This window comes from Macaca mulatta, chromosome 2 (assembly GCF_049350105.2).
Source record: "Macaca mulatta isolate MMU2019108-1 chromosome 2, T2T-MMU8v2.0, whole genome shotgun sequence".
Classification (NCBI taxonomy): domain Eukaryota; kingdom Metazoa; phylum Chordata; class Mammalia; order Primates; family Cercopithecidae; genus Macaca; species Macaca mulatta.
The window spans coordinates 111,191,791-111,217,448 of record NC_133407.1 but is presented as its reverse complement, the minus strand read 5'-3'; the positions used below and the strand labels follow the sequence as shown (position 1 = coordinate 111,217,448).

The 25,658-nt window shown below is 50.0% G+C and overlaps 1 protein-coding gene across 38 annotated transcripts in view; it reads right to left on the bottom strand.

Annotated features, from left to right (window-relative positions):
• Positions 1 to 25,658, bottom strand: part of DHX30 (DExH-box helicase 30) — a 53,606-nt gene that overhangs the window by 10,843 nt on the left and 17,105 nt on the right. For 9 of the 38 annotated variants that reach the window (XM_077992413.1, XM_077992411.1, XM_077992412.1 and 6 more), the window contains 3 exons: positions 25,490 to 25,585; positions 12,327 to 12,457; positions 9,989 to 10,099 (listed from right to left, as the gene is read on the bottom strand). The exons of 2 other annotated variants lie outside the window; for them this stretch is intronic. In XM_077992413.1, coding sequence (XP_077848539.1) covers positions 9,989 to 10,099; positions 12,327 to 12,457; positions 25,490 to 25,529 — 282 coding nt within the window. In that variant the 5' untranslated portion in view covers positions 25,530 to 25,585. Of the gene's footprint in view, positions 1 to 1,773; positions 1,969 to 9,988; positions 10,100 to 12,326; positions 12,492 to 14,335; positions 15,080 to 24,343; positions 24,373 to 25,455; positions 25,586 to 25,658 lie in introns of those variants that run through there. 27 more of the 38 variants (XM_077992408.1, XM_077992416.1, XM_077992409.1 and 24 more) reach the window with 9 other exon arrangements.

The following is a 25,658-nucleotide window of genomic DNA, read 5'->3' as shown; positions in this document are numbered from 1 at the left end:
AGAGGATCACTTGACCCCAACAGATCGAGGCTGCAGTGAGTCATGATCACACTACTGAACTCCAGCCTGGGTGACAGAGCAAGACCTTATCTCCAAAAAAAAGGAAAACACGAATTTAAGTGGCAGAAGAGAAATGCAGACGGCCAGGGTCTAAGGAACAAAGACGTGAGTGAGATGAGTGAGCAGCTGAGAGAACAGGAGCAAATGCGAAGAAAGCATAGGTTGCAGGAGCTGCCACTGGGAGTGGTAAAGGCGACAAAAACACGGCTTGTCAGGTGAATGTCAGGTCCATGTGACAGCAGATGGCAGGGGTCACGGGCCAGGAACCTCTCTACAGTGAGCTTTCAGTCCCACCCGACTCATGACAAGCTGGAGAGTGACCACGGCCTGCCTTCCTAAAACTTTCTTCTTGGGCTTTTGAGATAATTAAATTTAATTTTTAAAATTCTATTCACAACAGTAACAAAAACCATCACCTACCTAAGATGAACTACGGTGGGTCAGAAAGGTAAGGACTAAGCATACAACTTGGCAACAGGATGTAAATCCAGGGAGATATACGTTCCTGGATGATAGAACTTTTATGTGTGAGGAGACAAAAACCTCTTAATCCATAAATTGAACACAATTTCAATCAAAGTCTGCAGAGGCTTCTTATTAAGCATCTGACAAACCAATTCTAAAGTTCGTCTATTAAGAATAGACGCATGAAAACAGCAGGATTCGGGGACAGAAGATGGGGCCAAGGCATGCCACACACACACCTGCGAACCCTTGGGGCAGGGCCCGTTCCAGGGCTCAGCTGCCCCACTTTTGCGTCACCGCCTCGCTTCTGACAAGAATGCCTCTGGTTCCACAGAGCAGCAATACAAGCATTCCTCCCTGGCCTGGCTTCCCCAGCAGGACAGCACTGTTCTCCCCCTGCCTTTGCAACCACTCTTTGGCTAGACAAGAGGGTCTCGTCCCCACAGGCTCACTGCTGGTCCTGGCCATGCTCCCGCACCGGTCCTGAGCTGTACCAACATCCACTTGCCACTATTCTCGCCATAACCTAGGCGCCAACCCACTGCTCGTCCACAGCTTCCCTCACTGGCACATGCTGCTCCACCAACCCGTTCTTCCTCCTGCCTCCTCAACTGTCCAGGCGCTATCCGTGCAACTTCTCTAATACCTTTTTGTTGCTGTTCCTTTTCTGAGACAGAGTCTCACTCTGTCACCCAGGCTGGAGTGCAATGGCATTATCTCAGCTCACTGCAACCTCTGCCTCCCGAGTTTAAGCGATTCTTCTGCCTCAGCTTCCTGAGTAGCTAGGATTACAGGCACGCGCCAACACGCCCGGCTAATTTTTGTATTTTTAGTAGAGATGGGGTTTCGCCATGTTGGCCAGGCTGGTCTCGAGCTCCTGACCTTGTGATCCACCCACCTCGGCCTCCCAAAGTGCTAGGACTATAGGCGTGAGCCCTCATGCCCAGCCCTCTAATACCCTTGAAGAAACCTCCTCCACTGCTGCCGCTGGCGTTCTCTTCCATCCAGTGTCCCTGTCTCTGGTCTTGCCAAAAACTACTGCTGTCAGTGACTTTTCCTAAAGGCAAACTTGGCTGTGTCATTCTATCAACTACCACTAGTCAGAAGCCCCAGCAGCCACAGGATCAAATCATTCTGCCCCTGCGACAGCAAAGGCCCTGGAGTTCTAGCTCCTCCCTGCCTGTCTACCCCATGACCCCGCAGGCAGACCCACATTCATTCTCATTCCCCACAGCCACGCATATTCACCCGGGCTCTAAGCCACAGTGGCCTGTGTCTGGAGTGCCTTGCTCCAGCCCTCAGCCCTGGCAAGGACCATTCTTCAAGAATAAGCCTCTTCTATTTAGGAGGCTGGGGTGCATTTATGTCCTCCCGTGGACACCTTCTTCTTGGCTGTGGCTGCTGACTCAGTCCCCTTTGCGCTGCCAGCACGTCTCACCAAGCCTGCGGGCAATGCGGAAAAAGACATCTGGTTTGGGGGGAAAGGGAAACTGAAGAATTGGGAGTACAGCTATTAGAGAATAAAAGGCTGAGTTCTAGAATAAAAAACAACTACTATAACCACAACGAGATCTCATCTCACACCCATTTAGGGACACTATGATCAAAAAAACAAAAACAACTAGGCTAGGCGCGGTGGCTCACACCTGTAATCCCAGCACTTTGGGAGGCAGAGGCAGGTGGATCACGAGGTCAGGAGTTCAAGACCAGTTTGGCCAATATGGTGAAACCCTGTCTCTACTAAAAATACAAAAATTAGCCAGGCGTGGTGCTGTGTGCCTGTAGTCCCAGCTACTCGGGAGGCTGAGGCTGGAGAATCGCTTGAACTCAGGAAGCGGAGGTTACAGTGAGCCGAGATTGCACCACTGAACTCCAGCCTAGGCGACAGAGCGAGACTACGTCTCAAAACAAAACAAAACAAAACAAAACAAAACAATGCACACAGATGGGGAAGAGAAAAAGAGATGGAGAAAAATGTGATAATGACCTGCTTCAGACAGGCTGGGATAGCCGGGCATAGTAGCTCATGCCTGTAATCCCAACACTTTGGGAGGCAGAGGTAGAGGCAGGCGGATCACCTAAGGTCAGGAGTTTGAGACCAGTCTGGCCAACATGGTGAAACCCCATCTCTACTAGAAATGCAAAAATCAGCCAGGCGTGGTGGCGGGCACCTGTAATCCCAGCTATGAGGGAGGCTAAGGCAGGAGAATCACTTGAATCCAGGAGGCGGACAGAGGTTACAATGAGCCAAGATCATGCCTTTGCACCATTGCACTCTAGCCTAGGCGAAAGAGAAAGACTCCATCTCAAAAAACAAAAGTCTGAGTTTAAAGTGCCTTCAAACATGCAGCCAGTCAGTCAGCCAGGCAGAGAAGGATTTCTCAACTTCAGCATAATTGCTATTCTGGGCAGGGTAATTCTATGCCATAGGGGACTGTCCTATGTACTGTAAGCTGGGAAGCAGCATTCCTGGCCTTGATCTTACAGCTGCCAGTAGCACTCCTCCACCTGTGTACAACGAAAATCCCTACAGACATTGCCAAATGGCCCCGGCCACTCTCAGCAGTTTTGTTCAACATAGTACTAAAAGTACTAGAAAGAGCAGTCAGACAAGAAAATAAGGCATCCAAACTGGAAAGAAAGAAGTAAAATTATCCCTGCTTACAGATGACATATCTTATATATAGAAAACCCAAAAGAGAGCCAGGCACAGTGGCTCACGCCTGTAATCCCAGCACTTTGGAAGGCTGAGGCAGGTGGACGACCTGAGGTCAGGAGTTCGAGACCAGCCTAGCCAACATGGTAAAACCCCATCTCTACTGAAAGTACAAAAAATTGGCCAGGCGCGGTGGCTCACACCTGTAATCCCAGCACTATGGGAAGCCAAGGCAGGTGATCACCTGAGGTCGGGAGTTCCAGACCAGCCTGACCAACATGGAGAAACTCCATCTCTACTAAAAATACAAAATTCCAGGCGTGGTGGCACACGCCTGTAATTGCAGGCACTCAGGAGGCTGAGGCAGGAGAATTGCTTGAACCCAGGAGGCAGAGGCTGCAGTGGGCCGAGATTGCGCTGCTGCATTCTAGCCTGGGCAACAGAGCAAGACTCTGTCTCAAAAAATAAAAAAAATAAATAAAAAATAAAGAAGTTCCTCAAAAAATTAAAAATAAAACTACCATATGGTCCAGCAATATCTGCTCTGCGTATACACCCAAAGGGAATGAAATCCTCATCTCATAGGGATGTCTGCATTCCCATGTTAACTGCAGCATTATTCACAACAGTCAAGATACGGAAACAACCTAAGCGTCTATCAAAGGATGAATGGTGCATCTACACAACGGGATATTATTCAGCCTTTAAAGAAGAGGAGATCCGGGCCGGGCGTGGTGGCTCACGCCTGTAATCCCAGCACTTTGGAAGGCCGAGGCGGGCGGATCACAAGGTCAGGAGATCGAGACCATGGTGAAACCCCGTCTCTACTAAAAATAGAAAAAAAAAAATTAGCCGGGCACAGTGGCGGGCGCCTGTAGTCCCAGCTACTCGGGAGGCTGAGGCCGGAGAATGGCGTGAACCCGGGAGGCGGAGCTTGCAGTGAGCTGAGATTGCGCCACTGCACTCCAGCCTGGGTGACAGAGCGAGACTCCGTCTCAAAAAAAAAAAAAAGAAGAGGAGATCCGGCTAGGTGCGGTAGCTTATACCTGTAATCCCAGCACTTTGGGAGGCTGAGACAGGTGGATCACTTGAGCTCAGGAGTTCAAGACCAGTCTGGGCAACACTGGAAGACCCCATCTCTACAAAATTAGTCAGCTGTGGTGGTGCACACCGGCAGTCTCAGTTACTCCAGAGGTTGAGGTGGGAGGATCTCTTGAGCCCAGGAGGTGGAGTCTGCAGTGAGCCATGATCGCACCACTGCATTCCAGCCTAGGCCACAGAGCAAGACCCTGTCTCAAAATAAATAAATAAAGGTAAAAACATGGATAAACCTGGAAGACATTATGCTAAGTAAGCCAGACACAAAGAAAATACCACATGGGCCGGGAACAGTGGCTCACACCCGTAATCCCAGCACTTCAAGAGGCCAAGACAGGCAGATCACTTGAGGTCAGGAGTTCAAGACCAGCCTGGCCACCAGGCAGATAAAAAAAAAATTTTGTATTTTATCTCTACAAAAAATACAAAAATTAGCTGGGCGTGGTGGCACATGCCTGCAGTCCTAGCTACTCGGGAGGCTGAGACATGAAAATTGCTTGCACCTAGGAGACGGAGGTTGCTGTGAGCCAATATCGTGCCACTGCACTCTAGCCTGGGCAACAGACTGAGACTCGGTCTCAAAAACAAAACAAAATGAAAATACCACATGATCTCTCACGTGGAATCTAAAATAAGCTGAATACACAGAAACAGAGTAGGGCCTGGTGGTTACCAGGGGCAGGAAGAAAAGAGAAATGGGGAGATTTAGGTCCAAGAATATAAAGTTACATATATATAAGAATAAGTCTAAAGATCTAAGGTACACCATAACGACTATAATTAATAATATTGTATTATAAACTGGAAATTTGCTAAGAGAATACATTTTTTCTTTTTTTTTTTTTGAGACGGAGTTTTGCTCTTGTTGCCCAGGCTGGAGTGCAGTGGTGCAATCTCGGCTCACTGCAACCTCCGCCTCCTGGGTTCAACAGATTCTCCTGCCTCAGCCTCCCAAGTAGCTGGGACTACAGGCATGCACCACCACGCCTGGCTAATTTTTGTCTTTTTAGTAGCGACAGTGTTTCACCATGTTGGCCAAGCTGGTCTCGAACTCCTGACCTCGTGATCCACCCGCCTTGGACTCCCAAAGTGCCGGGATTACAGGCATGAGACAGCGCCAGGCCAAGAGTACATTTTAGGTGCTCTTTTTTTTTTTTTTTTCTTCTTTTTTGAGAGAGAGAGTCCTGCTTTGTTGCCCAGGCTGGAGTTCAGTGGTATGATCTTGGCTCACTACAACCTCTGCCTCCCAGCTTCAAGCAATCCTCCCACCTCAGCCTCCCAAGTAGCTGGGACTACAGGCACACACCACCATGCCCTGCTAATTTTTGTATTTTTTGTAAAATACAAAAAAGGCTTTTCGCCCTGTTGCCCAGGCTGGTCGCAAACTCCTGGGCTTAACTGATCCGCCTATGTCAGCCTCCCAAATTGCTGGAATTACAGGCATGAGCAACCATGCCCAGCCTTACGTGCTCTTACCACAAAATAAGATAACTATTTGAGGTGATGGATATGTTAATTTGCTTCACTATAGTATTCATTTCATTCTGTGTTTATGAAAGTGTATATGAGTATGAAACATCATATTGTACACATAAAAGACAATAAAAAAATAACTATGCCAGGAGCCGTGATTCACACCTATAATCCTAGCACTTTGGGAGGCTAAGGTGGGAGGATCACTGGAGCCCAGGAGTTCAAGACCAGCCTGGACAACATAGTTGGGACACCATCTCTACAGGGAAAAAAAAAGAGGCCAGGCACAGTGGATCACACCTGTAATCCCAGCACTTTGGAAGACCAAGACAGGCAGACTGCTTGAGCTTAGGAGTTTGAGACCAGCCTGGCCAACATGGCAAAACTCTGTCTCTACCGAAAATATAAAAACATCAGCTGAGCATGGTGGCACACACCTGTAGTCCCAGCTACTTGGGAGGCTGAGGTGGGAGGATCACTTGAGCCCAGGAGCCAGAGACTGCAGTGAGCCGAGACTGCACCACTGCATTCCAGCCTGGACAAGAGTGAGACCCCGTCTCAAAAAGAAAAAAAAAATGAATTAGATGTTCCATGAGGAACAAAATTATCCATGGTTGAGAACCACTGAGGTAGAACTACCCTATGGGAGATGGATATTTTCGAGACATTAAACACAGAGAGAATGGTTGAATCTATAAGAGACAAGATTCCCAGGGAGGAAAGAAAATTAGCTGGGCATGGTTGTGTGTGCCTGTAATCCCAGCTACCTGGGAGCTGAGGCAGGAGCTCTGGAGTTCAAGACCTGCCTGGACAACATAGCTAGACCCTATCTCAATCAATCAATCAATCAATCAAGATGTTTTAGAGGGTGGAAGAGGAAAAGGTACTTGAGAGTGACCTACAGAGAAAAGAGAAGCAAAGGTCTTCCAGTGGCTGAGGACAAAATGCATGGCAGTGCCAAGGCTACAGAGCACTGAGGGGGTACAGATGTACACGGAGGCCAGACAGTCAGCGTACACCTGTAATCCCAGCACTGTGGGAGGCCGAGGCAGAAGAATCACTTCAGCCCGAGTCTCGCTCTGTCGCCCAGGCTGGAGTGCAGTGGCCGGATCTCAGCTCACTGCAAGCTCCGCCTCCCGGGTTCCCGCCATTCTCCCGCCTCAGCCTCCGAGTAGCTGGGACTACAGGTGCCCGCCACCACGCCCGGCTAGTTTTTTGTATTTTTTAGTAGAGACGGGGTTTCACCGTGTCAGCCAGGATGGTCTCGATCTCCCGACCTCGTGATCCACCCGTCTCGGCCTCCCAAAGTGCTGGGATTACAGGCTTGAGCCACCGCGCCCGGCCGATCCTGTCTTTCTTTAAAAAAAAAAAAAAAAAAAGGTATTAACTGGCTCTCAAGTTAATATAAAATGGATAATTTTATCAGCCCCTTCAGATATAACCATTCATTAAGAATAGTTCAAAGTTCAACAATAAGGAAAATGCCAAGACAATGGGAGAGAGGAATAAAAAAATAAAAAGGAAAAGGCCTTCAGAGAAAACTAAACACCTCAAGTGTACAACACGGAAAAGTATTCAGAGTGGTCCACTAAAGCATTTTTTTTTTCTATTTTTTTAAATTGAGTAAAATACACATAGGTTGGGTACAGTGGCTTATGCCTGTCATCCTAGCACTTTGGGAGGCTCAGGTGGGAGGATGGCTTGAACCCAGGAGTTCAAAACCAGCCTCAGCAATATAGCAAGACCCCATCTCTATTTAAAAAAAAAAAATAGGTAACTAGAGGGCATGAACGAAGATGGCCAAGTCAGCAGAGTAGAGAAAATACAAGCACAGAGTTGTTTGCAGTGGATCAGAGCCAAGGGAAAAAATCAGAGCACTGAGTATTTTTGAGGCCTACAGAAAAGAACCAGAAGAGGAAGAATCTGAAAAATAAACAAAAGGGCGAGAGAGGAGATGCAGAAGAGACACAGAGAAAGGGGACTGTTGGTTTGGGTATCTGCCTCCTCCACATCTCATGCCAAAATGTGATCCCCAATGACAAAGGTGGGCCTGGTGGGAGGTGTTTGGGTCATGGGGGCAGATCCTTCATGAATGGCTTGATGCTCTCCCCACAGTAATGAATGAGTTCTTGCCCTGTTAGTTCACACAGGAGCTAGTTGTTTCAGTGACTCTAGCTTATCTCTTGCTGTGGAACACACCAGCTCCCCTTCCCTTCCACTATGACTTCCTGAGGCCTCACCAGAAGCCAAGCAGATGCTGGCACCAGGCTTCCTGTACAGTCTGTGGAACTGTGAGACAAATAAACCTCTTTTTTTTTTTTTTAAATACATTACCCAGTCTCATATATTCCTTTATAGCAATGGACTACTACAAGAACAGAGAAAAGAGATGGGTATTATGGGGGCCCAGAATAGCAACAGGGACCTTCCTGTTCAAATGCAGGAAGGAGAAAGGAACAGTAAAAGCCTGGAGACCATGAGAAGAGGAGAAGCTGAGGGAATATGCATCCTGTGGCTTTCTTTTTTTTTTTTTTTTTGGTTGAGATGGAGTCTCGCTTTGTCGCCCAGGCTGGGGTGCAGTGGCCAGATCTCAGCTCACTGCAAGCTCCGCCTCCCGGGTTTACGCCATTCTCCTGCCTCAGCCTTCCGAGTAGCTGGGACTACAGGCGCCCGCCACTGCGCCCGGCTAGTTTTTTGTATTTTTTAGTAGAGACGGGGTTTCACCATGTTAGCCAGGATGGTCTCGATCTCCTGACCTCGTGATCCGCCCGTCTCGGCCTCCCAAAGTGCTGGGATTATGGGATTATAGGCTTGAGCCACCGCGCCCGGCCTCCTGTGGCTTTCTCTTGTCAGAACAGAGATGAAGACTTAGGAACCCGGCCAGGCGCACTGGTTCACACCTGCAATCCCAGCACTTTGCGAGGCTGAGGTGGGAGGATGACTTGAGACCAGGAGTTTGAGACCAGCCTGGGCAACATGGAAAAAACCCATCTCTACAAAAAATACAAAAACATTAACCAGGCATGGTGGTGCAGGCCTGCAGTCCCAGCTACTGGGGAGGCTGAGGTGGGAGGATGGCTTGAGCCTGGGAGGTCGAGGTTGCAGTGAGCCATGATCATGTCACTGCACTCCAGTCTGGGCAACAGAGCAAGACCCTGTCTCAAAAAAAAATTAGAGCCAGGCACGGTGCCGCACGTCTGTAAACCCAGTACTTTGGGGGGTGGAGGCAGGAGAATTGTTCGAGGCCAGGAGTTAGAGACCAGCCTGAGCAACATAGTGAGACCTCGTCTCTACTAAAAATGAAAAAAGTGCCTGTAATCCCAGCACTTTGGGAGGCCGAGGCAGGTGGATCACAAGGTCAGGAGATTGAGACCATCCTGGCTAATACGGTAAAACCCTGTCTCTACCAAAAATACGAAAATTAGCCAGGCGTGGTGGCGGGCGCCTGTAGTCCCAGCTACTCAGGAGGCCAAGGCAGGAGAATGGCATGAACCCGGGAGGCAGAGCTTGCAGTGAGCTGAGATCGTGCCACTGCACTCCAGCCCGGACAACAGAGCGAGACTCCATCTCAAAAAAAATAAAAAATAAAAATAAAGTAAGACAGGACTACATTGCTATAGAGAAAAACCTACATGGAATGATGAGAAAAGAAAAACAGAAACCAACACAGAAATATATCCATCATGCTGTATATTGGAAGTTTTTCATAAGCAGTTCCTCTCTGTAGTTTTTAAAACCACAGAAAATAGATTACGAGCTCATGCCTGTAATCCCAACACTTTGAGAGGCCTAGGCAGGTAGATCAGTTGAGGTCAGGAGTTCAAGACCAGCCTGGCCAACAGGGTAAAACCCCCTCTCTACTAAAAATACAAATATTAGCCAGGAGTGGTGGCAGGCGCCTGTAATCCCAGCTACTTGGGAGGCTGAGGCATGAGAATCACTTGAAGCTAGGAGGTGGAGGTTGCAGTGAGCCAAGGTTGCATCACTGCACTCCAGCCTGGGCAACAGAGTGAAACTCTGACTCAAAAGAAAAAAAAAAAAAAAACCCAAAATACAGAAAACAGATAAATATATATATATATGTCATTGGTTGAACAGCAAGAAAGGAATCAGGAAGTGGGAAAGGCTCAGGACAGGTGAGTGGTAGAACACTGGGCCAACCTCTACTAATAAGAACAAAGGGCAAGGAGTTTCCCAGGAAGAATGTCTGCATGGCTTTCACTGAGGGAGGGTCACCTTGAACAGCTGGCAGGCCGCAGCTGCAGCCTGCCGCTCAGCATCGATCTTCTTACTGCCATAGCCTTCTACCTCCACGCTCTTGGGCCACTTTATGTGCAGTGTGACTTTCTGAGAAAGAGAAAAGAGAAATCAGAACTCTTGCCACTCCAAACTACAAAGTTGTTGCAAATTACATGGAGAATAAACAGTGGTGGACCTCACAGCAGCAGACCTCACAGCAGCAGACTTCACAGCAGCAATGTGCTAGGTTCAGAGTTGAGAACAGAGGACAGAACCCCAATCCCATCATTAACTCCTTATGAGACTCTTAACTATCTCACTGTGAAACCATTTGTTCTACCCCAAGTTGTTTTGTTTCTTCGAGGTGCCATGTTCTAGCTAGAGGCCAAGCTGGAATCTTCATCTTTTTTTTTTTTTTTTTTTTGAGACGGAGTCTTGCACTGTCACGCAGGCTGGAGTGCAGTAGCACGATATCAGCTCACTGCAAGCTCTGCCTCCCGGGTTCACGCCATTCTCCTGCCTCAGCCTCCTAAGTAGCTGGGACTACAGGTGCCCGCCACCACGCCCGGCTACTTTTTTGTACTTTTAGTAGAGATGGGGTTTCACCATGTTAGCCAGGATGGTCTCGATCTCCTAACCTCATGATCCACCCACCTTGGCCTCCCAAAGTGCTGGGATTACAGGCGTGAGCCACCACGCCCGGCCTCATCTTTTTGTTTTTTTGTGGGGGACAAGATTTCACTCTGTTGCCCAGGCTGGAGTGCAGTGGTGCAATCACAGCTCACTGCAGCCTCAACCTCCTGTGCTCAAGCAATCCTCTCATCTCAGCTTCCCTAGTAGCTGGGACTACAGGCCTGCACCACAATGTCTGGGTGACGTTTTCATTTTTTGTAGAAATGGGGTCTATGTTGCACAGGCTGGTCCCAAACCCCTGGGCTCAAAGGATCCTCCCTACTCTGCCTCCTAAAGTGCTGGGATTACAGGCATGAATCACCACAATCAGGCCCCATCTTTATTTTTTTTATTTTTTTATTTTTTTTGAGACAGAGTCTCGCTGTGTCTCCCAGACTGGAGTGCAGTGGCATGATCTCGGCTCACTGCAACCTCCACCTCCCAGGTTCACGCCATTCTCCTGCCTCAGCCTCCCGAGTAGCTGGGACTACAGGCGCCCGCCACCTCGCCCGGCTAATTTTTTGTATTTTTAGTACAGATGGAGTTTCACCGAGTTAGCCAGGATGGTCTCGATCTCCTGACCTCGTGATCCACCCACCTCGGCCTCCCAAAGTGCTGGGATTACAGGCGTGAGCCACCACGCCCAGCCTCATCTTTATCTTTAAAAATCATCCAGGCTGAGAGCAGTGGTGGCTCCCAGCATTTTGGGAGGCTGAGGAGGGAGGATCCCTTGAACCAAGGGGTTTGAGACCACCCTGAGCAACATAACAAGAACCTGTCTCTACAAAAAATACAAAAAATTAGTTGAGTGTGGTGGCACCTGTCTTTAGTCCCAGCTACTTTGGAGGCTGAAGCAGGAAGATCACTTGATCCCAGGAGTTTGAGGTTACTGTGAGTTATGATTGCACCACCGCACTCCAGCCTGGCTAACAGAGAGACTCTTACTCTGTCTCTACAAAAATAAATAAATGTTAACAGATCATCCAGAATGGGTTGCCGGCATGCTTCTATGGTTCCAGAATCTATAAGACTCTAAGGGCAAGAATTCTCATCATCAACTCTAACCCTCTGCAGTCCTTAGTCAATGGGGAACAAAAACCAAGGATCCGTGTGGGGCCGTCTTAGATAAGATGGCACCTCATTTGCCTGTGTTCCCCTTTGCTAAACCAGGCATGCGTATTCTGGCTCTTCTTCAAACCTAGCTTTGCTCTGAGTCTCTGCTAACCATTTTAATTCAAGAAACCCATTCTGGCCGGGCGCGGTGGCTCAAGCCTGTAATCCCAGCACTTTGGGAGGCCGAGACGGGCGGATCACGAGGTCAGGAGATCGAGACCAGCCTGGCTAACACGGTGAAACGCCGTCTCTACTAAAAAATACAAAAAAAACTAGCCGGGCGCGGTGGCGGGCGCCTGTAGTCCCAACTACTCGGGAGGCTGAGGCAGGAGAATGGCGTGAACCCGGGAGGCGGAGCTTGCAGTGAGCTGAGATCCGGCCACTACACTCCAGCCTGGGCGACAGAGCAAGACTCTGTCTCAAAAAAAAAAAAAAAAAAAAAAAAAGAAACCCATTCTATGGCCTCCTTGACAAGGAAACCTAAGAGAGAAAGGACAAACAGCCTCCTTTCTGAGTCATACTAATGTTTTTCCTTGCCACCAGCAATTACCTTTTTCTTCGGTCCATTTGTGTGCACGTAGACTAGTTTGTCTTTTGCATGTGAGATGCCGAGGGCTCTTCCAATCACACTGTTGAGAAGATTTTTGGGCTGTGGGAATTCTTTTAATAGGTCCCTAGAAGCTAAGAAAATAAGAACAAAAGCATTACAGTTGTTCTTTTTCCTTTTAAAAACTCCATGGAGTGTGTATCAGGGCAACCCTGGGCTAGATTCTGAGGATGTTGTCTCATGACCCCAACCACCCAGGAGCATCTTGGAAAAGAAAAGAGGAATGACTTCAGGGTTTACAGGGAAGAGTGGGGCCAGACCCACTTGAATAACCATCTCCTGAAGAAGGGCCAATGACCCAAACACCACAGAAGGGAAGCTACCACCATCCTCTCCCCACCCAACCTCCTTATTTCATACATCACCTACAAAAGCCTGCTTGGTCAATAACCCCCCCTAGTCTGATGTCTGAAAGAAGACACTAAACAAACAAGCAAGCAAAAAATACAAAAACAAAAATCCACCACACACACAAACTGGAGATCAAGACAATGCAAGGCTCTTCCTAAAATAAGACACACACAAGAGAGACCTGGCCCCATGTATCTCAAGTGATGAGATCCAGATGCTGAATACCAGGCCCCAGCTCTCAACCATATCTAAGCACACTGCAAAAGGCTCCCACAGAACCAAACTATGTGGGGGGACTGATTAAAGACCTCTACATCTGGCTGGGCGCAGTGGCTCACACCTGTAATCCCAACACTTTGGGAGGCCAAGGCACACGGATCACGAGGTCGGGAGTTCGAGACCAGCAGCCTGGCCAACATAGTGAAACCTCGTGAAACCTTGTCTCTACTAAAAATAAAAAAAAATTAGCCAGGCCTGGTGGCAGGCACCTGTAGTCCCAGCTACTTGGGAGGCTGAAGCAAGAGAATCGCTTGAACCCGGGAGGCAGAGGTTGTGGTGAGGCAAGATCACGCCACTGCACTCCAGCCTGGGCAACAAGAGTGAAACTCCATCTCAAAAAAAGAAAAAAGAAAACCTCTATATCTGAGCAGGCATGAACTATTCCTCCCCCAAGTTCTCTGGAGTCAAGGGGAAAATTGATGCATCAGATACCATCAGAGGTACCTTGCTTCTTTTCACTTGTTTTTTGGATTAATCCCAGAGCAGAAAGGGAAGAGATATCTACCTGGAGTAAGCTTGTACCAGACACAAGGCTTAACCAGGTCATGAAGAGGTCTGCTAGGAATATGGGGGGACCATATCATTCTCCACTGTAGCCTCAGGCAGCTCCAAAAGGAGATGTAGATATGCACATGTGCACCTGGGTGTACACTGATCACCTGGGGAGCTTTTTCACTGCATGGGCATCCAGCTCCCCACAGGGGACCAGAGAATGGGAGCGATGTTGGAGGCGGCTCTACATTTTGAAAAAGTGCCTCCAAGCATTCTGATGTAACTCTGCTGCCTGGTTTGAGATTATTTCCTTGGGACAGACTCCTGTGTCAAGTGGCCAGGATGGAGGACACCTGATCCTGTCTCCCTCTAAGCGGTAACTTGTAAAGCAACTAAGAGTCAAGCAGTTAAGAAACCACATGTAAGTGGATTTGGGCGGGGCGGGGATGGGGGGGTTGGTCACAGAGGGGCCCAACTTTGAGTAGCCCACTACACCCACTGGTTTAACAAGAGAGCTGCACTGAGACCCCCCACCCCCCCACGCCCACTTCAGCTCTATAAGGTTGGTGAAGGCTGGCACTCTCTACCTATCCTTGATGCTTTCAACAGTTTTATTCTCTGCACTATTTGGGAGGCACAAAGCTGGAATCCACCAGAGCGGTCGTTCTGTCTCTATTTGAGATCCTGATGTCCCAGGAGTTATTTTGGGCTATTTCTCACACTGGTGAGGGCATGCTTGTCCCTAGAAGCTCTAGCCCTTGGCCACTCATCCTGGCAGGAGTTGGACTTTACTCGTTTTCCCCACTCCCTCGAGGTCTCGAACCTCTCACCTATTCTTGCTGGGAGCAGGCACTCGAAGGGTCCATTCGGGCCTGTGCCACGCTAAGCTTTACAAAGAGCAGGGCCGCTGCGCGCCGACGGATGGCGAACTTGGCCACTATGGAAGACAGGACCCCCCGCCGCCAGGCCCGATTTCGGCCCGCGTCCCTTGCTCTGCCATCCCAGGAGTCAAGGGCTCTGCGGACCGCCCGCCCCCGCCGATGCCCTCACCGTTCACCATGCTTCCGTCGCCTTCCCCAGGCCCGCCGGGGGCCATCCCTGACTCGGCCTCGGCGGCCTCCTTGGTGCGGTCGGGGTGGGCGCAGCCTGATGAGAAGCAGCGCGAGCGACCCTGTCGCCCGGCAGCGCGGGGACCCAGCGGCCGCAGGCGCGGAGAGACGCCGGCGGCCAGCGCCATGAGTCTCCTGGCAGCCGCCATCGTGTTCCCGCCGACCCCGCGGCCTACGCGCGGCAGGGACCGGGCGAAGAGAACTGGAGCGGCCGGTCCGAGCGCCGCGCGCCCCCTGCGGGCCGGGCGGACCCGAGGCCCGAGCCCAGGCGAGGGCATCGGCAGCCCGCCCTCGCTCACCACAGCCCCGGGCCTTCAGTAGGCGGCTCGGCGCGGCCCAGGGCTAGGACCCTGCCAAGCTCACTCTCCAGCAAATCCAAACCAGCTGTCATGTGGATGGGAGGCAGGAAGATGGAATGGGGCTTTTGGGGGGGAAATAATGCTAATCCTTAGCTCAATGTCATCTAAGGAAGTTTCAGTTAGTTCCCTCTAGGTCCTAGCAATTGTTCCTAACTACCGCTCACGTGCCTCTGGTAAATTGGCAGCCCCATCTTATTTAATGGCTTACAAAGTAAACCTGGTAAAGATCTGGAGCCAGGGCCGGGTGTGGTGGCTCACGCCTGTAATCCCAACCCTTTGGGAGATTGAGGCGGGTGGATCCCTTGAGCCCAGGATTTTGACCAGCCTGGGCAGCATAGTGAAACCCCAACTCGGCCGGGCGCGGTGGCTCAAGCCTGTAATCCCAGCACTTTGGGAGGCCGAGACGGGCGGATCACGAGGTCAGGAGATCGAGACCATCCTGGCTAACATGGTGAAACCCCGTCTCTACTAAAAAATACAAAAAACTAGCTGGGCGAGGTGGCGGGCGCCCGTAGTCCCAGCTACTCGGGAGGCTGAGGCAGGAGAATGGCGTAAACCCGGGAGGCGGAGCTTGCAGTGAGCTGAGATCCGGCCACTGCACTCCAGCCTGGGCGACAGAGCGAGACTCCGTCTCAAAAAAAATAAAATAAAATAAAATAAAATAAAAAGAAACCCCAACTCTATTAAAAGTTTAAAAAATGAAAAAGAAGATCTGGAGCCAGGCCAAGGAAGACCTCTTCAACATAAGCAGAAACATTTAATCCCCAGAGCTGGAGGGGAAGGCAAAAATACCCAATTTTGGACACTGCCAAGAATTGAGTTGGTCCAGCGTAAAGTCCAGCAGTCAAAGTACTGTTCCTCACCAGGCGCAGTGGCTCACGCCTGTAATCCCAGCACTTTGGGAGACGGAGGTGGGCAGATCATGAGATCAGGAGATCGATACCAGCCTGACCAACATGGTGAAACTCCATCTCTACTAAAAATACAAAATTAGCTGGGCATGGTGGCGCATGCCTGTAGTCCAGGCTACTCGGGAGGCTGAGGCAGGAGAACTGCTTGAACCCGGAAGGTGGAGGTTGTAGTGAGCCAAGAGCAAGCCATTGCACTCCAGCCTGGGCAACAAAAGTGAAACTCTGTCTCAAAAAAAAAAAAAAAGGCCAAACACGGTGGCTCACACCTGTAATCCCAGCACTTTGGGAGGCCGAGGTAGGAGGATCACGAGGTCAGGAGATTGAGACCATCCTGGCTAACACGATGAAACCCCATCTCTATTAAAAATTTAAAAAAATTAGCCAGGCATAGTGGCGGGCACCTGTAGTCCCAGCTACTCAGGAGGCTGAGGCAGGAGAATGGTGTGAACCTGGGAGGTGGAGCTTGCAGTGATCACGCCACTGCACTCCAGCCTGGGCAACAGAGTGAGACTCTGTCTCAAAAAAAAAAAAAAAAGTACTGGTCCTCACTTGCTGGAAAGCCAAATAGGATTTCATTTCCAAAATATTCTGCCTGGATCTTAGCCAGGTTCATTCCTCTTCTGCCTCCTATGGCCGTGAAGAGCAAGGCTTTGGGTCAACTGGGAATCAGACTGAATCTGCATGTTGCGGGTAGTGACAGTGCAGAGCCAGGGCCTCAAGGTCTCTGTCCCTTACAGGGGTCCTTGGACAGAGGTTGGCAGTGTAGCTGGAGGTAAGTTGGGAAGGAGGGATGTGTTGGTTTTATGAGTCCAGGTCTGAGTCCGATGAGCTCTGGGAGAGCTTGTTAAAACAGGCTGCTGGGAGCCACCCTCAGTTTCTTTCTTTTTTTTTTTTTCAGACGGAGTCTCGCTCTGTCGCCCAGGCTGGAGTGTGCAGTGGCCGGATCTCAGCTCACTGTAAGCTCCGCCTCCCGCATTCACGCCATTCTCCTGCCTCAGCCTCCCAAGTAGCTGGGACTACAGGCGCCCGCCACCTCGCCTGGCTAGTTTTTTGTATTTTTTAGTAGAGACGGGGTTTCACCGTGTTAGCCAGGATGGTCTTGATCTCCTGACCTCGTGATCCGCCCATCTCGGCCTCCCAAAGTGCTGGGATTACAGGCTTGAGCCACCGCGCCCGGCCCACCCTCAGTTTCTTATTCATTAGGTCTGGAGTAGGGCCCAGGAATCTACTTCTTTTTTTTTCCTCGTGAGATGGAGTCTCGCTCTTGTTGCCCAAGCTGGAGTGCAATGGCGCAATTTTTGCTCACTGCAACCTCTGCCTCCCGGGTTCAAGCGATTCTCCTGCCTCAGCCTCCCGAGTAGGTGGGATTACAGGCTATTTTTAGTAGAGACAGGGTTTCACCATATTGGCCACACTGGTCTCAAACTCCTGGTCTCAAGTGATCTGCCCGCCTAGACCTCCCAAAGTGCTGGGATTACAAGCATGAGTCACGGCGATGGGCCGAGAATCTGTATTTTTTTTTTTAACGTAGTCTTCCTCGTATTGCCAGGCTGGAATGCAATGGCGCAATCTCAGCTCACCGCAACCTCCACCTCCCAGGTTCAAGCGATTCTCCTGCCTCAGCCTCCCAAGTCGCTGGGATTACAGGCATGTGCCACCATGCCTGGCTAATTTTGCATTTTCAGTAGAGACGGGGTTTCTCCATGTTGATCAGGCTGGTCTCGAACTCCCGACCTCAGGTGATCCGCCTGCCTCGGCCTCCCAAAGTGCTGGGATTATAGGCGTGGGTCACCACACCCGGCCGAATCTGCATTTTTAACAAGTTCCCAGGTGATGCTGAAGCTGTTGGTCTGGCACTACACTCCAAGAATTGCTGGCCTGCTGGCCGGCTGGCCGGGTGTAGTGGCTCACACCTGTAATCCCAGCACTTTGGGAGGCGGAGGCAGGCAGATCACCTGAGGTCAGGAGTTCGAGACCAGCCTGGCCAACATGGTGAAACCCCCATCTCTACTAAAAATACAAAAATTAGCCAGGCATGGTGTTGGGCACCTGTAATCCCAGCTACTCAGGAGGCTGAGGCAGGAGAATTGCTTGAACCTGGGAGGCGGAGGTTGCAATCAGCTGAGATTGCGCCGCTGCACTCCAGCCTGGGTGACAACAGTGAGACTTCATCTCAAAAAAAAAAAAAAAAAAAAAAAGAGAACTGCTGCCCATGAAAAGAACATGGAATTTGAGTCCTAATACTTGGGCTTAGCCTAAATTATATGACTTGCCAGCTGAGAAACCTGGGCAATTTCATCAACTGGGAAAATAAGAACAAACTTGCTCTACTCATTCTGTGTGGCTGTGGATAGGATCAAATGGGAATATTCAGAAGGCTTTGCACAGTGCTGTGTTGGAGAACCCCCCGCCCTCTGAGGTCTGAAACAACAGGGGAAAGGTCCTTTAGAGACACACCTGGGCAGAGTGGTATAGCTTCAACTCCAGCTTTGCCATTTACTTCTCGGTGGGTTTTTACCAGGAAAGAGGCAAAAGGGAAGGTGGCTTTGGCAGCAATTGTGTGACACTGCAACTGTCACATGTGGACACCACCATCTGTATCAAACACCCCTACCCAGATCATCCATATTGGGAATGAAGAACATGATTCTCCCAGGACTTGGCATTTGGCCAGGTGGCACATCAGTTTGCCAAAAGTCTAGATATCCACGCTGCCTTACAGTAAGTTTCAAGGATTGTTAACAGCCTAAATTCCCTCAAGAGAATCCAGAAGCTTACCTAGCCTGGTAGTGGCTGCAATGGCCAAGGACAAACTTTGAAATGGTATCTGAGGCCAGGCGCAGTGGCTCATGCCTGTAATCCCAGCACTTTGGGAGGCCGAGGCGGGCGGGTCACAAGGTCAGGAGTTCGAGACCAGCCTGGCCAACATGGTGAAACCCCGTCTCTACTAAAAATACAAAAATTAGCTGGGCATAGTGTCGCGTGCCTGTAATCCCAGCTACTCAGGAGGCTGAGGCAGGAGAATTGCTTGAACCCAGGAGGCGGAGGTTGCAGTGAGCCAAGATCACGCCACTGCACTTCAGCCTGGGTGACAGAGCAAGACTCCATCTCAAAAAAAAAAAAAAAGAAAAGAAAATGGTATCTGAAAGCTGAAGGAGACAACAGTCTAGACAGAAAGGCCCAATCTGGACACAGGACCCAAGCCCTTTGTGGCACTTGAGGAAGCCCTCAGGATAGCACTCTGTTCTGACAGCCATTTGGCATAAGGTTGAAATGCCATGATTTCTTTTTTTTTTTTTTTTTTTTTTTTGAGACGGAGTCTCACTCTGTCCCCCTTGCTGGAGTGCAGTGGCCGGATCTCAGCTCACTGCAAGCTCCGCCTCCCGGGTTCAGGCCATTCTCCTGCCTCAGCCTCCCGAGTAGCTGGGACTACAGGCGCCCGCCACCTCGCCCGGCTAGTTTTTTTGTATTTTTTAGTAGAGACGGGGTTTCACTGTGTTAGCCAGGATGGTCTCGATCTCCTGACCTCGTGATCCACCCGTCTCGGCCTCCCAAAGTGCTGGGATTACAGGCTTGAGCCACCGCGCCCGGCCGAAATGCCATGATTTCTTAGATTTGCTTCCAAAGAAGCCAAAATGAAGAGCTATACACAAAGCAACACTGGTCATGAGTTGTTAATTGTTGAAGCTGGGTGACAGGTACTTGCAGATTCATTATACTATTTTTTGTAGTTTACAACACATGTGTTGAACAGACGTTTAGATTTTTATGTTAAAAAAAAAATCAGCCAGGTGCAGTGGCTCATGCCTGTAATCCCTGGGAGGCTGAGGCGGGCAGATCACAAGATCAAGAGATTGAGACCATCCTGGCCAACATGGTGAAACCCCATCTCTACTAAAAATACAAAGGTGGCGCATGCCTGTAGTCCCAGCTACTCGGGAGGCTGAGGCAGAACTGCTTGAACCTGGGAAGCGGAGGTTGCAGTGAGCCAAGATTGTGCCACTGCACTCCAGCCTGGTGACAGAGTGAGACTCCGTCTCAAAAAGAAAAAAAAAAAATTCCAGGGATGCCAACCAACTAGTTTGTTCCCAAGGGGTTCTTTGTCCCTGGTTTGGTTGTGTCCCCACCCAAATCTCATCTTGAATTGTAGCCCCCATAATTCCCATGTGTCATGGGAGGGACCTGTTTGGGAGGTCATTGAATCATGGGGGCTGTTTCTCCCATACTCTTCTCATGGTAGTGAGTAAGTCTCACAAGATCTAATGGTTTAATAAGGGGAAACCCTTTTCTTCTTTTTTTCTTTTTTTTTTTTTTTTTTTCTTGAGATGGAGTCTCGCTCTGTCGCCCAGGCTGGAGTGCAGTGGCCGATCTCAGCTCACTGCAAGCTCCGCCTCCCGGGTTCCCGCCATTCTCCTGCCTCAGCCTCCCGAGTAGCCGGGACTACAGGCGCCCGCCACCTCGCCTGACTAGTTTTTTGTATTTTTTAGTAGAGACGGGGTTTCACCGTGTTAACCAGGATGGTCTCGATCTCCTGACCTCGTGATCCGCCCGTCTCGGCCTCCCAAAGTGCTGGGATTACAGGCTTGAGCCACCGCGCCCGGCTCTTTTTTTTTTTTTTTGAGACAGAGTCTTGCTCTACCGCCCAGGCTGGAGTGCAGTGGTGTGATCTCAGCTCACTGCTAGCTCCACCTCCCAGGTTCACGCCATTCTCCTGCCTCAGCCTCCCGAGTAGCTGGGACTACAGGTGCCCGCCACCATGCCCGGCTAATTTTTTGTATTTTTAGTAGAGAAGGGTTTCACTGTGTTAGCCAGGACGGTCTTGATCTCCTGACCTCATGATTCGCCCACCTCTGCCTCCCAAAGTGCTGGGATTACGGGCGTGAGCTACTACACCTGGCCTTTTTTGTTTTTTATTTTTATTTTTTTGAGACGGAGTCTTGTTCTGTCACCCAGGCTGGAATGCAGTGGCACGATCTCAGCTCACTGCAACCTCTGCCTCCTGGGTTCAAGCAATTCTCCTGCCTCAGTCTCCCAAGCAGCTGGGACTACAGGTATGCGCCACCACACCCAGCTAATTTTGGTATTTTTAGTAGAGACAGGGTTTCACCATATTCACCAGGCTGGTCTTGAACTTCTGACCTCATGATCCACCCGCCTCGGCCTCCCAAAGTGCTGAGATGACAGACATGAGCCACCACACTTGGCTGGGAAAACCCCTTTCACTTGGCTCTCTCTCTCTCGCCTACCACCATGTAAGATGTGCCTTTTGCCTTTCACCATGATTGTGAGGCCTCCCCAGCCACATGGAACTGTGAATCCATTAAACCTCTTTTTCTTTATAAATTACCCAGTCTTGGGTATGTCTTTATCAGCAGCATAAAAATGGACTAATGCAGTCCCCTTTTCCTATTCATTTATTTCAACTGGGTTCTAACAGCAAAAGTCACCCTGAGCAAGTATTTCACCTCCACAAACCTCACTGACTCTTGTAAGATAAGGGCAACTCTTTATAGCAGCTCTTAGAACTCTTCTGCTTCTGTCATCTTCTCCTTACTGGTCTAGAGCAGGAGTTGGCAAACTACAGCCTACAGACCAAATCCAGCCCCCTGCCTGTTGTTAGAAAGTTTTATTGGAACAGAGCCACGCTCATTTACTGTTATTCTATTATGTTATTTGCTATTATCTATGACTGCTTTCATTCTATAATGGCAGAGTCAAATAACTGCAACAGAAAGCATATGCCCCACACAGCATAAAATATTTATTACCTGATGCTTACAAAAAAGTTTGCCAACTCCTCCTCTAAAGGACCTCAAAGACCGGGTGCGGTGGCTCATGCCTATAATCCCAGCACTTTGGGAGGCCGAGGCGGGTGGATCACCTGAGGTCAGGAGTCCAAGGCCAGCCTGGCCAATGTGGTGAAACTCCATCTCTACTAAAAATACAGAAATTAGCTCTGGGCATGGTGGCGGGTGCCTGTAATCCCAGCTACTCAAGAGGCTGAGGCAGGAGAATGGCTCAAACCCAGGAGGGAGGTTGCAGTGAGCCGAGATTGTGCCATTGCACTCCAGCCTAGGCGACAGAGTGAAACTCTATCACAATCAATCAATCAATAAATAAAGGACCTTAAAGAAAGTTAGAAAAAAGGGCTGGCCACAGTGGCTCATGCCTGTAATCCCAACACTTTGGAAGGCCGAGGTGGGCAGATTGCCTGAGGTCAGGAGTTTTGAGACCAGCCTGACCAACATGGAGAAACCCCATCTCTACTAAAAAAATACAAAAAATTAGCCAGGCATAGTGGCACATGCCTGTATTCCCAGCTACTCAGGAGGCTGAGGCAGAAGAATCACTTGAACCTAGGAGGTGGAGGTTGCGGTGAGCCAAGATTGCGCCATTGCACTCCAGCCTGGGCAACAAGAGTGAAACTCCATCAAAAAAAGAAAAAAGAAAGTTAGGAAAAAAGCCAGGCACGGTGGCTCATGCCTGTAATCAGGAGGCTGAGGCAGGCGGATCACTTGAGTCCAGGAGCTGGAGACCAGCCCGGGCAAAATGGTGAAACCCCGTCTCTACTAAAAATACAAAAAAAATCAGCTGGGCATGGTGGTGCATGCCTGTAGTTCCAGCTACCAGGGAGACTGAGGCACAAGAATCACTTAAACCCAGGCAGCAGAGGTTGCAGTGAGCCAACATTATGCCACCACATTCCAGCCCAGGTGACAGAGCGAGACTCCATCTCACAAATAAATAGATAAATAGAAATAGAAAGTTAGAAACAATAAAACAAAGGCAAAAAAAAAAAAAAAAAGAGGGCCTTAGGCATGCCCCCCTTTCTTTACACCAACATTAAGCCTTCTCCGTATTCTTGGAGGAGAGAAAGTTGATTTCTTTGCCTGTGAAAAAGGAGGGAAGTTCTGAAAAAAGAAAGGGTTTACTGGTTCAGCGATCTCTCTATCCACTTCTGGATCGGGCATGACATCTGGTACTATATGTGCTAAACAACTACATCTAGCAGCACAGAATTAAGGCGTAAAGGGTCTGCTGAATACACGGGAGAATGCTTTAGGAACCTATACTTTGGAGGCCCCAGAAAAAGGCAACAAGAGGAAGCCCAAGATAGTTCAGGCTTTGGGGCAGAGCAGAGAACTTCTAGAGGGACAGTGGAAGGGACCACCAATACCTAAATAAACCAGGGGTCTCAGCCTATATTTTGGCAACTTACCCAACCATATTTAGATATATTACATGTGGTCAAAATGGCAAGAAAGGATCCACTTGGCTGGCAAGGAGATGGGTAAGAGGAGCTACAGGAGCCAGGTGGGCACCCGACTGCCCTACCAGGTCATCCGTCCTCATGGCTTCCCCTTCCACATAAGTCACAGGTCTCTTTTTTTTTTTTTTTTTTTTTTTTTGAGATGGAGCCTTGCTCTTTTGCCCAGGCTAGAGTGTACTGGTGCGATCTCAGCTCACTGCAACCCCCGCCTCCCACATTCAAGCAATTCTCCTGCCTCAGCCTCCCAAGTAGCTGGGATTACAGGCATGCACCACCACGCCCAGCTAATTTTTTGTATGTTTAGTAGAGACAGGTTTCACCATGTTGGCCAGGCTGATCTTGAACTCCTGGCCTCAGATGATCCACCCACCTCGGCCTCCCAAAATGCTGGGATTGCAGGCGTAAGCCACAATGCTCGGCCAGCCACAAGTCTCTTGACGTAAACCACCACATCAAGAAGAGGGCACACATCTATCCGAGGCAATGGAAAGGAAAGATCAGTTTTGTGGCCCCCAAGATCCTGCCAGAAGTGTCATCCCATGGTGCTTACTGTGTCTCAAATCTGAGTAGGTGGGGCAGAGTGACAAGGGACAGCCAGAGGTGAGCTTCTTGATGTACTCACCCTTTACCCTGGAAGGAAGCCTTGGCAAGACATTGGCAGTGGGGGAAGGGGGGTCAAGGAGGTAGGGAGGTGATCATTTTTTTCAGTTCCAAATCTGATTCTGCTGAGTACTGTGATCGATATAAATGGCCACCATTTTCTGTGTACTGTTTTCCTTATATGAACACCAGAGAGACTGTTGCTGTACCACATCTCCTTAAGGGCAGGAGCACCAGTAAAGCCTCTAGGGAGCTAGAAAGCACAGGGGAGAGGCCTGATCGCTATCTGCAGGCTAAGAGAGCTGTTGCTTCTAGCTGAGAGAGAGAAGGCAAAATGCACACATCCACGGATGCCTCCTGGAGGCGCAGCTGTGAGGAGAGACCACCAGGCTCAAGGGTCTGCACTCCTCTGGGGAAGAGAGCACAGCAATTGTGGGGCTGCCCCAGAGGCAGCGACTGCCCATCCTGCAATCAGTGTTCTCCTCTGCGCGTGCTCAAGAAGGCACTGCCTAGCCAACTGCCTGGTTAACCCCAACTAACCGTCTTCAAGCTTAGCCAAAGCACATCTGACACTCTCAGAGCCACTCACCTGCCATGTTGGAAATGTTAACGTTCAGCCTTTTCGAGTTACAGGGCATTTTAAGAAAGAAAAAAAAAAGGGCAATCAACTCTTGTTTTGGTAACGGTAGGGGGGTGGCATTTCTTTAAAACCTAAGTCAAATGATCAGGGGGCTAGAAGTACTCATTTCTATCCTGCTGTCAGTAGTCAGGGCCGTGGCAGCAGGAGTGTGGAAACTGCCTGGGATGCAGCAGCAGCATGGGCTGCAGAAACTGAGGTGCCCTGTGTTCCAGCACTCCTCCTGAGCTCTTGACCTTCAAAGCACTTTACAGACAGACCCTAGAGTAGACATGCTGTCTCTAGATGAAAAAATGACTCTATGACCTAAAACAGGGCTCCTTCAGCTAGGCAGAGGGGTGTGGACAGGCAACCTATGGGGCAGAGAAGAGCAGCTATCAGGACAAAAAGGCTTCCAGGAGCACTGGCCTTAGCAGGCCTGGAAAAGGTCTATTAATAAGTCTGAGGGAGGAGAGGAGGCGCTCATGTGCAGCGATGCTTCCCTGGGTCCTATCCCTGGCGCCATCTCTGGGTACTGGTAGGGCCTGAGGTAAGCTGCCACTTACCTGGTGCTCTAACATTCTCCCCAATCAAAAGGACAGCCTACCTTGCCAAATGGACTGAGAGGCACATTTTAATGTCAGTAAAGTGCTTTGAGGTGCCACATGGGAGACAGGAAAGTGATCTGTGTGTATCCCCAAAGCCTCCAAGATGGAGAGCACTAGGGCTGAGTCAGGGCTGTCTGTTCCAGCCCTGTTACAAGCACCCTGCTCTCTGAGCCACCTGATCAGGGACTTCTAGGAGCCTCGATGCCCCAAGCCCTGCAGATTCTCCATGCTGGTGCTGAGAGAACCACCCAAACTGAGCCTAGGCTTTAGTCCAGGCCACACAAGGAGGCCCAAGAAGACTGGAGGGTCCAGGCCATGAGTCTAAGGATCATGAAGAAACCCAGACTTTTCCAAGTAATTTCTCCCTCAGGGCTCCAAGAGCTCTGCTAACCCCACCCTTCCTCACTCATTTTCTGGAGGCCTGTGGCCCTGGCACCAGGGCTCCCATTGCCACCCGCCTCCCCACAGACCCTGGACCAAGCTGTTGCTGGAGGCAAGGCTCCTCCCTTACCTCGAGAGATGGTCCCTCCAGGGGCAGGGTTGACACACATGGGTGGAAGGCGGGGTGGGGGAAGTTTGCACTGACGCTGCCTGTGCTGGGCCCGATCTGGGGAAAGAGAGAGGGCATCAGGGCGACATGTTCTCACCCCTCACAGTCACAGACCCCTGAACTGACTCAC